Source organism: Phocoena sinus, chromosome 9, assembly GCF_008692025.1.
Source record: "Phocoena sinus isolate mPhoSin1 chromosome 9, mPhoSin1.pri, whole genome shotgun sequence".
Classification (NCBI taxonomy): domain Eukaryota; kingdom Metazoa; phylum Chordata; class Mammalia; order Artiodactyla; family Phocoenidae; genus Phocoena; species Phocoena sinus.
In genome coordinates this window covers 72,249,827-72,265,277 of record NC_045771.1, presented here as the reverse complement: position 1 = coordinate 72,265,277, position 15,451 = coordinate 72,249,827, and the positions used below count along the sequence as shown (strand labels likewise).

At 35.0% G+C, this 15,451-nt stretch overlaps 1 protein-coding gene across 5 annotated transcripts in view; it reads right to left on the bottom strand.

Moving 5' to 3' along the window:
* The window catches only part of HDAC9 (histone deacetylase 9), an 825,073-nt gene that overhangs the window by 67,971 nt on the left and 741,651 nt on the right, over positions 1 to 15,451 (bottom strand). For all 5 annotated transcript variants that reach the window (XM_032642337.1, XM_032642308.1, XM_032642307.1 and 2 more), the window contains one exon: positions 10,465 to 10,598. In XM_032642337.1, the coding sequence (XP_032498228.1) occupies positions 10,465 to 10,598 (134 nt within the window). The remainder of the gene's footprint in view (positions 1 to 10,464; positions 10,599 to 15,451) is intronic.

The window sequence follows — 15,451 nt, the reverse complement described above, 5'->3', positions numbered from 1 at the left end:
CAACAAAAAGGAAAAAAATGGACTTCTGGTATGTCTTCAAAATCAGTTGCCTCGAGGCATTTCCTGTATCATGCTCAAATTAGTTTTAATCCAATAGTATATTATTTTGACTGACCTTCTGCATATTTCTTAAAAGAATAGTTAAGAGATGTTTTGCTAACTAGATCACTTTCATGATAAAAAAATATTTAAAAAGAAGAAATGCCTATTTTGGGTGTAACACTCAGATAACTTATTTTTTTTTAAAAAAAATCAAGTTTGTGGTACCCATCTATGTATCTACATTGAGATGCAGAGCCAAGAGTTCCTGCTGATTTTACAATCCCTTTGGGTTATGTAATACATACTATTCTGCTGATAATAAGCCATGTGAAGCAGCATTTTGCTGTATTGACATGGCCTGGCCAAGAACAACAAGGAAAAGAAATAGCATTCAAAAAACTGGCAAAATGTTTATGAACTCTAAATCCTCTGCACATGAATAAATACATCTGACAAAGTGCAGAGTCTCTCAAAAAAGCCCTTCTTGACCTTCCTAATTTGAGTTCAATTGCACGTTCAGTGTTGAGAAGCCAGTGTATGTTCTGCCAATGTTTTAAGCTCAAGCTTTACTACATTTTGTTATTTGTAAAAGTGAAATCCCGGATAATAAGTTATAATTGCCCTATTAATCACTTGAAAAGGGAGTTTGGAAGGAAAATGGGATTTGAAATTGCAATAATTGGTATCCTGAAAGACATCCTTTTTTATTTTCTTACCTAGAGCCTACAACATACTACTATGAAAACGACATGTATGCACTTTTTTTCAATGGTGAGGTACAAGCACTATGCCTTATATATTAGTTTTTCTAAGGGAATGAAACTTAAAACTTCAGTGTAGTGATGCTGTTAGTCATGATGACCTTTGAACTGGAAAAAAATACAGAAAACCAGGCCATGGATTATAAATTATATTGTCAATGAAAGAGAGAAGAACTTTTTGTTTCATAAGTTGTTTCAAGTATTACATTTTCATTTCCTTTTTTCAAATGAATTATAATGTACAACACATATGTATTTTTCTTCCATTTTTCATTTAAAAAATCATTCTTTCTCTTAGCTTTGTTTCTCTGTGTATTGATAGACCTGACACACCAAAATTTACCTTTCAAAGTTCAATATACCAAATCCATCTGTTACCCTTTAAGTATTTTGTGAAAAATCTATATTTTTGCTTATATCCCTAAGATATCTCAATTAAAAAAGAAAGACATAGATTACTTAAATCTCTCTTGTTTAGTTCATAATGAACAAATTTTAGATTGTGCTTGTGTAATTGAAGACAGCCAATGAAAAGGAACAGGTAGCATTTAGGGTATTATAATAACTAAATCAAATTTACTATAAGACATCCAGATAATTGAAGTTGATTAAATAGTCAATGTAGCCAAAAAAAATCATTTAGTTTATCACTTACTGGAATTTTTAGCATTTATACACACACGTGGGCATGTTTAAGATTGGCCAATGGTACTTTTATCCCTTCCTCTATTTCAAGCCTGGTCTTTCTAAAAACATAGAGAAAAGGCATAGGTCTCAAACTTTAAATTAGGTGACATCCCTCTAATGTCAGTAAGTGTTCTATGAAAACAGTGTCTTTGATCCCCAGGTATAGCTTATATAATAAAATGATCAAAGACATCCCAGTCAAATGAGCATACAAGGGAAGGAAGGTACAAAACACATCCATTTTGCTTTTTTAGTAAATTCAGATAAATTAAGAAAAACATGTAACTCCATACAACTGACCTGCATCTGTTCTGAAATACAATCATCTTTTAAAGAAAGAGACCACAGGAAAAATTATTCCATCTTCATTGGAAGTCCTCCCTTGGAAGAAGGGAGTGGGCCAAGTGCAGAGATTACAAGAGCACAGAGATAGAATGTCATTTGAATGAATGTGTTCAAATAGAGCCAGTGAAATCCATAATTTCTTTTCACACAGTTGGAAAAGTAGTTGGCTTTTGCAACTGGGTAACATTTCTTTCTGGGCAGGTAAATCATCCATGGAGCCACAATCCACACCATACTGTGATTTTCTGCACATCTGGTGTAAGCCTTTGCATGCAAATATTAAAACCAGTCTACTTCCTTAAAATGTTTCTATATTTAAAATGAAATAAGTAATTTGAGAATATAGGTGAATATGCAAAATACGTTATCTGGTAGGCAAATAGAACAGCCCAACATTAACTGATAAGGTAGAAGTAGTATTCATTTTTTGCACTCCCTTATTTCAATGAAAAACAAAAAAAACAAAAAATAAAACCTCACCATTCTGTTTGATGTTATTTGTTCATAGGAATCTCAGAAATATTCTAATATTTAGAAAATCTTAGACACCACGACCTATGTGTGATATGAATTAGCAGTCCACTAATAACAACATTAATCACCAGATAGTTACATCCTTTGAGTTACTATGCTAATATTACACAACAGAGTAAAGACTTGAGCAGTGCTCAAGTTTTCTGTCTCATATTTTCCTTCAAATTAAAAATGTACATATTTACTTAAATAAATATAGCACAATAATCATATTGAAACATCATAGGTTTGTAAGATAATGACAATAAAACTTATGTGTTCAGTGTGCAGAAGAAAATATACTTTTTCCCCTTCATAAATACTGCGGGTGAAAACATGAATTACTTTTTTGAGATACACGGGCCTCTCACTGCTGTGGCCTCTCCCGTTGCGGAGCAGAGGCTCCGGACGCACAGGCTCAGCGGCCGTGGCTCATGGGCCCAGTCGCTCCGCGGCATGTGGGATCCTCCCAGACCGGGGCACGAACCCGTGTCCCCTGCATCGGCAGGCGGACTCTCAACCACTGAGCCACCAGGGAAGCCCATCATGAGTTACTTTTAAAGAATAGTATGAATTACAGATTTTTAAAATGATTTTGTATATGTTTATTTTATAAGCAAAGTAATATTTTGAGTTTGTGAAAAAAGGCAAAATATATAAAGTAGCTGTAACATGCTGTACATTCACTATAAAAATAAATGAATTGATATGATAATATTAATGAATGCATATGAACTTTGAAATATTTGTTGAATTGCAATTAATTTGTCCAAAGCTTTCCATGGTCTGGAAGTGAACCTAATGGTAATTTGATCTGAAGTCTTCTCCAGAGTAGTCAGGAAAATATGTTGCAATTTAGTTATGTGATGTGAAAGAAAAAAGAATGACCTTTGGCAATGTAAATTCAAGTTCAGGTCTTGGATCTATTGCATTCTGGCTGCATGACTTTGAATGGATTTCTCAAACCTCTTTGAGACTCGATATCACCATCTGTAAGATGGAAATAGTATGTATCTCTCAGCCGAAAGAATTTACAAATGGTGACCGAAAAAAAGAGTTTATAAATATTTTTAAGACTCCAGACCAAGATGGTGACACAGGAGGCTCTTGAATTTTCTTCCTCCCATGGATGCACTGAATGTATAGCTACAAACAGAGCAATTCCCTTGAGATAAACTAGCTGAGTGATGACTACACACTGAGCAAATGAGAAAATACCCATATCAAAATGGGTGGGAAATTCTTAGATACACTTTTGCCATGAACACTCATTTCCCAGCTTCTCCCTGAGGAGTGAAGGGTTTGGACTATACATCTAGCACCCCAACTTTTAAGGCTCCCACCAGAAGAATGGGCTCCCAAAATACTTAGCTCTGAAAGCCAACAGGGCTTGGTTTCTTGAGTCCCATAGGACCATAGCAAACAAAAAAGCAGTTCTTAAGTATGTGAGCACATACCATCAATACTATAGCTATCCTCCCAAGGATCAGTGCAGAGGGAGCAGGCAAAAATGTTCATCTCCCAGTCTTTCTCTGCAAGGGATTTGACTACATACTTTACAAGCTGCTGCCTGAGGGGTCTGGCTTCTAATTAGTTCACATCAAGATGCTGACTGTGATTCTCCCCAGAGCGTTCAATAGCTGGTGGGCACTTCTCCTGCCTTCTTCTTCTGGTTCCCTCCAATAATAAAACCAAGTCACCAAGTGTCTCCATGGAAGGAGCTTGTTCACATATCTAGCACCACAAGTTTTATGGTTGTGACCTGAAGGATGGGACCCCAAATCACCTAGCTCTGATAGCTAATAGAGCATGTGTTTATTAGTCCCATAGGACTGTAGCAAACAAAGAAGTTTTAAGTGGGCACAGGAGTACCCCTCATGTCAACATACCCGAGCTCAGTGTAGAAGGAAAGGCAAAAATTTCCATCTCACAGTTTCTCTTTGGAAGGGGTTTGACTGCATACTTTCCAGCCAGCTTCTAATCAGCCTACTTCTAGGTGCTGACTGTGATTCTTGCCTTATGGACACTTATAGGTCTGGGCACACCCTCAACTACTGGGAGCCACTAACAATGAAGACTGTGGCTTGCACAATCACAAAGGTTTGAGAGGTAACCAGGAGCCTGGGCTGGGCTGATAGACAAAGTTCATCTCCTAATGATACCAGTCTATCAAGACTGGGAGAGGTGGGTGTTTTTATAATGTGCAGAAACCAACAAAGAAAGTCAAGGAAAGTGAAGAAACATGGGAATACATTCCAAACAAAAGAAGATAAATCTCCAGAAACTAATCTTAGTGAAATGGAGATAAGTGATTTACCCCACAGAGTATTCAAAATAACAGTCCTAAATATGGTCACCAAGGTCAGGGAGCAATGCATGAACAAAGTGAGAATTTCAACAAAGAGAAAGAAAATATTAAAAAATACCAAGCAGAAATCACAGAACTGAAGAATACAATAAGTGAACTGAAAAATTCAATAAAGGAGTTTAACAGCAGACTAGATCAAGTAAAAGAAAAGATCAGGGAACTCAGACAAGGCAGTGAAACTCATCAAATCAAAGCAGCAAAAGAAAAAAGAATGAAAAACAATGAAGATAGCTTAAAGGACTTAATGAACACCATTAAGCAGACCACCATATACATTTTAGGTTTCCCAGAAGCAGAAGAGAGAGAAAGGGCCAGAAAGTGTATTTGAAGAAATACTGGCTAAAAACTATGCTAACCTGGGGAAAGAAACAGACATCCAGATCCAGGAATCCCAAAGAATACCAAATAAGATGGATCTAAAGAGACACACACCAAGGTATATTATAATTAAATTGTCAAAGTTAAAGACAAAGAGAGAATCTCAAAAGCAGCAAGAGAAAAGCAACTTGTTACATATAAGGGAATCTCATTAAGATTATGAGTGGATTTTTCAACAGAAAACTTGCAAACCATAAGCGAATGGGATAATATATTCAAAGTGTAGTAAGAAATAACTGCCAACCAAGAATACTTTACCCAGCAAAGCTGTCCTTAAGAATTCAAGGAGAGATAAAGTTTTGAAGACAAACAAAAGCTAAAGGGTTCATCACCAGTAGATTTGCCTTACAAGATATGTTAAAGGGAGTTCTTCAAGCTGAACTAAAGGATGCTAACTAGTAACATGAAAACATAAAAGTATATAAAACTCACTGGTAAAGTATGTATATATTATAAATATAAATATATATATATATATATATACACACACACACATTCATGTATATACATACATGTATATATATACATACATATATATTTTTATACTTAAATTCAGAATACTCTTATATTGTAATGGTGGTGGGTAAATCACTTATAACTCTAGTGTAAAGGTTAAAAGACTGAAGTATTAAAAATAATCCATAACTACAATAATTTTTAATGATTACACAGTATAAAAATGTATATTGACATCAAAAACATAAATTGTGGGAGGAAAGTATAAAAATGTAGAGCTTTTCTAAGCATTAAAAATTAAAATGTTATTGGCTTAAAATATTATACACTATTAAAACTATAAGAAGTTTTATGTAAGCCTAATGGTAACCACAAAGCAAAAACCTATAGTAGATATGCAAAAGATAGAGAAGGGAATCAAAACATACCACTACACAAAATCATCAATTCACAAACGGAAGACAGCAAGAGAGGAAAAACAGAAGTACGAAACAGCCAGGAAACAACAAGATGGCAACAGTAAGCCCATATATACCAATAACTTCTTTAAACTTAATGGACTAAATTCTCCAGTCAAAAGATATATAGTTGCTGAATGATTAAAAAAACAAGGCTGAACTACATGCTGTCTACAAGAGAATCACTTCAGGTTTAAGGACACACAGGCTGAGAGTGAAGGGATGGAAAATATATGCCATGCCAATGGAAACAAAAAGCAGGGCAGGTATACTTATTTCAGAAAAAATAAACTTTAACCCCCAAACTGTAATATAAGACAAAGAAGATCATTATAAAATGATAAAGGGGTCAATTCACCAAGAGGATGTAACACAACGGATAGCTCAGATAGAAAATCAATAACGAAACACTGGACTTAAACTACATTAGATGCCATAGACCTAACAGACATATACAGATCATTCCATCCAACAGCAGCAGAATATACATTCTTCTTAAGCACACATGGAACATTCTCCTGGAGAGATGATACAGTAGGCCACAAAACCAGTCTTAGCAAATTTTAAAAGACTGAAATCATCCCAATTATTTTTTCTGACCACAATAGCATGAAACTAGAAATCAATTACAAGAAAACACTGGAAAATTCACAAATAGATAGTAATTTAACAACATGCTACTGAACAATCAATATGTCAAAGAAGAAATCAAAAGAAATAAAATAAATCTTGAGACAAATGAGAATGCAAGCACAAATTACCAAAACGTATGGCATGCAGCAAAAGCCATTCTAAGAGAGTTTATAGTGATAAATGCTTACATTAAGAAAAAAGAAAGATCTCAACGAAACAACCTAACTTTACACCTCAAGAAACTAAAAAGTGAAGAATAAACTAAGGCCAAATTAGTAGAAAGAAGGAAACAACAAAGATCGGAGTGGAAATAAATAAAATAGAGATTAAAAAGACAATAGAAAAAAATCAATAAAACTAAGCTTGTTTTATGAAAAGATAAAATTGATAAACTTTTACCTAGACTAAGAAAAAATGAGAAAGGCCTCAATTAATAATGCATGAGGAGACATTACAATTCATAACAGAAATACAAGGGAACATAAGAAACTACTATGAACAATTATATGCCAACAAATTAAATAACTTAGAAGAAATGGATAAACTTCTAGAAACAAAAAACCCATCAAGATTGAATAAAGAAGAAACAGAAAATCTGAACAAACAAATTACTAGTAAGGAGATTGAATTAGTAATCAAAAACCTCCCAACCAAGAAAAGTCCAGAATCAGATGGCTTCACTGGTGAATTCCATCAAATATTAAAGAAGAAGTAATACCAATCTTTCTCAAACTCATCCAAAAAATTGAAGAGGAGGTAAGATGTCCAAACTCATTTTTGGAGGTCAGCATTTCCTTGATACCAAAGCCAGTAAAGAACACTACAAGGAGAGAAATTACAGGCCAATATCCCTGATGAACAGAGATCAAACATCCTCAACAAAATACTAGCAAAGTGAATTCAACAGTACATTAAAAGGATCATATGCCATGATTAAGTGGGGTTTATTCCTGGGATGCAAGCGTAGTTCATCATCTGTAAATAAATAAATGCAATAAGCTACATCAACAAAATGAAGGATAAAGACTATATAATCATCTTAATAGATGCAGACAAAGCATTTGACAAAATTCAACATCCTTTCATGAAAAAAACTCTCAATAAATTTGGTATAGAAGGAAGGTACCTCAACATAATAAGTCCCGTATATGAGAAACTCACAGCTAACATCATACTCAATATTGAAAAGCTGAAAACTTTTCCTCTAAGATTAGAAACAAGATAAGGATACCCACTCCTGTCACTGTTATTCAATATAGTACTGTAAGTAAATACTATCTAAAGCAATCAGGCAAGAAAAAGAAATAAAAGGCATCCAAATCAGAAAACAAGTAAAACTGTTATATTACAGATGACATGATACATATAGAAAACCCTAAAGATGCCTCCAAAAAGCTGTTAAAACTAAATGAATTCAGCAAAGTTGCAGGATAAAAAAATCAACACAGAAAAATCAGTCGTGATTCTGTACACTAACAATTAACTATTTGAAAAAGAAAACAAAATCTCATTTACAATGGCATCAAAAACAAACTACTCAGGAATAAATTTATCCAAGGAAGTGAGAGATCTATACACAAAAATCTTTAAGACACTGATAAAGGAAATTGAAGACACAAATAAATGGAAAGATATCCTAGGTTCATGGAACAGGAAGGTTAATATAATTAAAATGTCCATAATACCCAAGATGAGCTATAAATTCAATGCAATACTTACCAAAGGGCATTTTTCACAGCAATAGAAAAAAAATCCTAAAACTCATATGAAACCACAGAAGAACCCCAAATAGCCAATGCAATCTTGAGAAGGAAGAATAATGCTGGAGTTATCACATTTCCTGATTTCAAACTATATTACAAGTAATCAATACAGTATGATATTGTCATTAAAAACAGATATATAGACTAAAAGAACAGAAGAGAGATCCCAGAAATAAACCCATTAATTAATCTTCAGGAAAGGAACCAGGAATATACAATAGGGAAAGAATAGTCTCTTCAATAAATGGTGCTGGTAAAACTGGATAGCCATATGCAAAAAATGAAACTGGATCCCTATCTTATACACAAAAATCAATTCAAAATTGATTAAAGACATAAATTTAAGACTTGAAATCATAAAACTCTTAGAAGAAAACACAGGGGGTAAGCTCCTTGACATCGCTGTTGGCAATGGTTATTTGGATTTGAGAACAAAAGAAAAGACAACAAGAGCAAAAATAAACAAGTGGGACTACCTCAAACTAAAAAGCTTCTGCACAGCAATGGTAATCATCAATAAAATGAAAAGGCAACCCATGGAATGGGAAAAAGTATTTGCCACATATCCAATAAGCAGTTAGTATCCAAAATATACAAGGAATTCATACAACTCAATAGCAAAACAAACAAACAAACAAAACCAAATACCACAATTCAAAATGGGCAAAGGACCTGAATATGTGTTTTTCCAAAGAAGACATACAAATGGCCAACATGTACACGAAAAGGTATTCAACATCATTAATGATCAGGAAAATGCAAATCAAACCATAATGAGATACTTCCTCACATATTGTTAGGACGTGTATTATCAAAAAGGGAAGAGATAAATGCTGGTAAGGATGTTGGGAAAAGGGAACCCTTCTGCATTCTTGGTAGTATAGTCACTATGGAAAACAGTAGGAGGTCCCTCAAGAAATTAAAAATGGAGCTACCATATGACCCAGGAATCTCACTTCTGGGCAAATATCCGAAGGAAATGAAATCACTATTTCATTATCTCAAAGAGATATCTGAACTGCCAGATTTATTGCAGCACTATTCACAATAGTCAAGGTTTGGAAACAACGTAGGTGTCCATCCACAGATGAATGGATAAAGAAAATGTGATACACACACATCCACATACACAGACACAATGGAATATTTTGCAATCTTAAAAAAAAGAATGAAATTCTGTCTTTTGTGACAACATGGATGAACATGGAAGGTATTATGCCAAGTGAAATAAGCCAGACAGAGAAAAAGAAAAACTACATGGTATCACTTATGTAGAACCAAAAACAAACAAACAAAATAGTTGAATTCATAGAAACAGAGGGTAGAAGGGTGGTTGCCAGGAGCTGGGTGGTGGGGGGAATAAGGAGAGGTTGGTAAAAGTTTTTAAACTTTCACTTATAAGATGAATAAGGCTTGAGGATGTAATGTATAACATGGTGAATATAACTGATAATACTGTCTTGTATAATTAAATTTTCTAAGAGAGTAGAACTTAAGTATTTTCATCAAAAAAAAGTAACTGTGAGGTGATGAATGTGTTAAATGAACTCAATGGAGGGAATCATTTTACAATGTATATGCATATCAAATCATAACTGTATATGTTAGATATATGTATTATAATTTTATTTGCCAATTATACCTTAATAAAGCTGAAAAAATATTTTTCAAAAGCTTTTTTCTCCCCTGAACTGACATAATCCTACAGAAAATATTAAGAGAACTTTTCTTTGAGTTATTTCTTTTTCAGTGTTTCATTGCTCATTAGCCGGATCAACATACAAACCATTTCCTCCCAAGGGTTATCTTTACTTATTTATTGACGTCTGCCAATAACCTGATCAAGGGGAGTACTATATGGATTCCATAACTGGGCAAAAGTTATAGCATATACCATGAGAATATGTAAACTTTTCTTATCTAAGGCTTTCCTTCTTCCTTAAAATTGTAAGAGCTCCATTGTGTTTTCTGAGTTCACGTGATTTTAAAAAAGACAAGAAATATGCATGCATATATTCCTGGTCCTTTACCCCTACTCTTTTGTACTTTTAGTTTTTTACCTCATTTCCTAGAAGGGCATTTACACAGGCTTCTGATGCATCGCAGATGGCTGTGAGATCATGTCCTCCTTCTAGAGCCAACACCACATGTCCATCAGCCAGTGTCATCAATTGCTTCGTCAAATGACCAAAGCCTAACATAATGCAAACAGAACATTTCAAAGTATAAATTAAAAGTTAACTGACCACTAGAATCTAATATTGATTGAGCATTTAGTCTGCATATGTCCTTTCTCAGCACTTCCCATGTGCTAACTTGTTTAATACTCACAATAACTTGATAAATTAGGTCCTATTAGTATCTCTATTTAACAAATGAGGGCACCAAAACCCAAGATCCCACAGCTAAGAAGTATCACAACTAAGATTTGCAACAGTCGTTTTGGTTCTTCACCAGTGCACATTACTGCCTTTCACAACACATTCTATGTGTACCTGGATGAAAAACTTGAATAGTGTTTCGCTGTTAATAAGGTAAAGAATTCCGTTTCCTTAATATTTCTTTCCTGTTTCCATCATCTGCCTTCATTATAAAAGGAAGTTTTCTATATATCACCTCAAAGTAGTTAACTATCACATTAGATTTTACAGACATTCTTTTACTATGAAATAGTTGATAAATGCAAAAAATAATATCTATTTATGTTATAAAGTATAATATGACAAACACCTGGTCACTCACCTTCCAATTTAAGGAAAATACTTTTGAAGCCCCCTGTATGCTTCTCTCTAATAACATAACTCCTCCTCACTATGGGAAATCAGGATCCTGAGTTTATGTTTATAACTCCTTTGCTTTCCATTATTAATTTGCTTATTTTGGAACTTTATAAAAATGGTTTTATACTTTTGCACCTTGCTCTTTTCACACATTTTGTTAGCTCATCTCTGTTGATACATGTAGCTACAGTTCTATGCTGTCTAGTAGGCCATTTAACAAGTATAGAAGAATTTATTTACCCATTCTCCTGTTGACAAATATTTAGGTTTTGTGTTATTACAAAAAATGCCCCTATGGGACTTCCCTCGAGGTCCAGTGGTTAGGACTCTGCGCTTTCACTGCCGTGGGCCCGGGGTTCCATCCCTGGTCAGGGGAACTAAGATCCCACAAGCCATGTAGCGTGGCCAAAAAAAAAAAAAAATGCCCCATGAACATTCTTATACCAGTCTTCTGGTGTACATGTGCAAGAGCAGAGTGAAATTGTCATGACTTAAAACCTGCTGAATACTACCAGATCATTTCCAAAGGACTCTTATCAATCCCCACTCTGAGAAGCCGTATATATTAGAATCCCAGTTTAGTCACATCCTTGCCACCATTTGGTATGATGTGCCAACTGGGTGGATGAATGATAGCATCTTACTGTGGTTTCCTTCCGTATAAGGAGGAACCTTTCTATTTCTACTCCAAATTAGAGTTTTTATTATAAACAGATGTTGAATTTAATTATTTTACTATACCAAATGAGATGGTTTTTCTCCTATAATTTCATAGTGTTGTGAGTTACATTAATATTTCAAATATTTAGCCATCATTGAATTTATGAAATAAAATGTTTGGTCGTGATATATTATCTTTTTTATACAAAGCTGGATTTGTTTGACTAATGCTTTGTTTAGAATTTTTTTTCACCTATGTTTACGAAAGGGGTTAATCTATAAATTTCCATTCTTTTATCGACCATGTTGAATTTTATTATGGTCAGACCCTCTTTTTCTATTATTTGACCCTAGAATGTTGGGTAGAAATCTTCTGTAAAACCATTTGACTCTTGTGTTTTCTTTGAGGAAGATTTTTATCTATTGAGAATTTCTTTAGGGATTAGAGGACTATTTGTGTTTTCAGTATCTTCCTAAGTTATATTTTTCTAGAAATTTCTATCTTTTGTGTTCAAATTTATTCAGTAAAGTTATTTATTACCTTTATTATCATATGTTGGCACTCCGATTAGATGTAGTCATTGTTACTGTATCCTCAACATCTCTGAAACTTTCTTTCATATTTTCTTTCTGTCCTGCATTATGTGTACTTTTATTTCAGATCTATCTTCCAGACTTTCTCTCTCCAGATGTATCTAATCTGCTATTTATACTTCTACAGATATTTTCATTTCAGTGATTACATTGTTCAATTCTAGATGTTCTATTTGGTTATATTTCATAACTTCCTAGTCATTTTTATATTTTCTTACTTTTAGTTCATGTTTTTATTTCTTTAGGCATAATTATTTTATTTTCTATATCTGCTATTTGAAGCCTTTATGGCTTAGTTTTACTATTTTTTGTTTCTGATGATTCAGACTCATGATGTCTTAATTCTCCTTTGTTTTTTGAATTTTTTTGAGCTCATATTAATCAGAACTTTATATGTGAGAAAGCTTGGAAGCCTGAGTTGAATGTGATATTTATCTTTGAAACCTGAGTTGAGTGTGATTTTGTTTGCTTCTGCTGGATGGCTGAAACATTACCAACCAAGATCAATTTAAAACTTTTAGACTCAAGGGCTGTTTTTTTTTTTTTTAATGCACAGATAATGTAAATATGGACCCCAAAACGATTACAAATTGACATAGAAAAAAATATAGGTTTTTTTTCCCTTTCCATTCCCTTTAAAATTCCCTCTACTGATAGCCATATCTAAGATCAATTTGTTGTTTTACTCAGCAGTATTTCCTTTTCTCCTATTTATCCTTTTCTTTAGAGTTGGCCCTTTGACATTCCCTTTTTTATTCTGGTCTCCAATCAAAACCCTTCCCTTCATAGACCCAAAGCTTCGACTCCCCTTTCTAGTATGCAGTAGTCTATTAATGTTCAAGCTTTCACCAACTGAACACTTTGGGATAGCCCAGGGTGGCCACCAGCTATAGTATTTGCTCACTTTTCTTCATCTTTTTGGAAGTCATCCATAAACTTAAAAGAGTAGTCTTGATATTTTCATGTAGGAGTATTTCAGTATATGCAGTCACTCATATTGCCAAATGTAAATGTCTCTCAATTAATATTTAAAAAATTTTAACATTTCATCAACCTGCTCAATTTCAGGCACTACTGAAAAAAAAAAGGATAAATGAAAATATATAAAACCATGTGTTTGGGCTTCCCTGGTGGCGTAGTGGTTGAGAATCTGCCTGCCAATGCAGGGGACACGGGTTCGAGCCCTGGTCTGGGGAAATCCCACATGCCGTGGAGCAACTAGGCCCGTGAGCCACAACTACTGAGCCTGCACGTCTGGAGCTTGTCCTCCGCAACAAGAGAGGCTGCGACAGTGAGAGGCCCACGCACCGCGATGAAGAGTGGCCCCCGCTCGCCGCAACTAGAGAAAGCCCTCGCACAGAAACGAAGACCCAACACAGCCAAAACTAACTAACTAACTAACTAACTAACTAACTAAATAAATAATTAAAAAAAAAACAACCATGTGTTCAATATGGCATTTCATTTTTTTAATAGGCTTTAAGAACATGCAGGACATAAACATTTAATTTTTAAAACAATTATATTTTTAAAGCAGTTAACAGATGTGTTGCTACAGCATAACACATCTGGACTGGGCTCCCAGATCCTCACATGCTCAGCGGCCCACAAGTTCCTGAACCGACTTGTTGCAAACAAGTGGCCAAGATTGCGGAGTAGGAAGACCCTGAGCTCACCTTCTCCCATGGGCACACAGAAATTACAACTATTTACAGAGCACCTATTGAGGAGAAAGACTAAAAGGATATCAGAAAAGATGTACAACTAAAGATATAAAGAAGGAACCACAATGAGATGGGTAGGAAGGGCAAAGATGTAGTATAGTCAAGACCCATATTCCTAGGTGGGCACCCATAGACAGGAGGCTAATTACAATTACAGAGGTTCTCCCCAAGGAGCAAGGGGTCCAAGGCCCACATCGAGCTCTCCAGCCTGGGGGTCCTGCACTGGGAAGCCAAGATCCCAGGAAGTTTGGCTCTGAAGGGCAGTGGGGATTACTTTGGGGAGAGCCAGAGGGCTGTGGGTAATAGACTCCACTCTTTTTTATTAATTAATTAATTTATTTATTTATTTATTTTAGGCTGCATTGGGTCTTCGTTGCTGCACGTGGGCTTTCTCTAGTTGTGGCGAGCGGGGGCCACTCTTTGTTGCAGTGCATGGGCTTCTCATTGTGGTGGCTTCTCTTGTTGTGGAGCACGGGCTCTAGGCACACAGGCTTCAGTAGTTGTGGCTCGCGTGCTCAGTAGTTGTGGCTCACGGGCTTAGTTGCTCCTCGGCATGTGGGATCTTCCCAGACCAGGGCTCGAACCCATGTCCCCTGCATTGGCAGGCAGATTCTTATCCACTGCACCACCAGGGAAGTCCCTAGACTCCACTCTTAAAGGCACACACAAAATCTTACACTCTCCAGGACCCAGGGCAGAAACAGTAATTTGAAAGGAGCCTGAGTCAGACACACCTGCTGATCCTGGAGTAATAAAAGGGAGAAACCTACAAACAAGAATACTTTACCCAGCAAGGCTTTCATTCAGATTTGATGCAGAAATCAAAAGTTTTACAGACAAGGAGAAGCTAAAAGAGTTCAGCACCACCAAACTAGCTTTACAAGAAATGTTAAAAGGACTTCTCTATGTGAAAAAGAAAGGGCCATAACTAGAAATATGAAAATTATGAAAAGTTTTATTGGTAAAGGCAAATATATAGAAAAGGTAGTAAATTAGCCACGTATAAAACTAGTAGGAAAGTTTAAAGACCAAAGAAGTAAAATCATCTATATCCACAATAAGTACTTAAGGGATGCACAAAACAAAAAGATGTAAAATATTATGTCAAAAACAGTAAACATGGGAAGGGGAGTTAAAATTCAGGGTTGTTAAAATGTGTTTGAACTTAAGAGATCAGCAGCTTAAAATAATCATATTTATATTTAGACTGCTATATATAAACCTCATGGTAACCACAAACCAAAAATCTACAATAGATACGCACACAAAAAAGAAAAAGGAATTCAAAC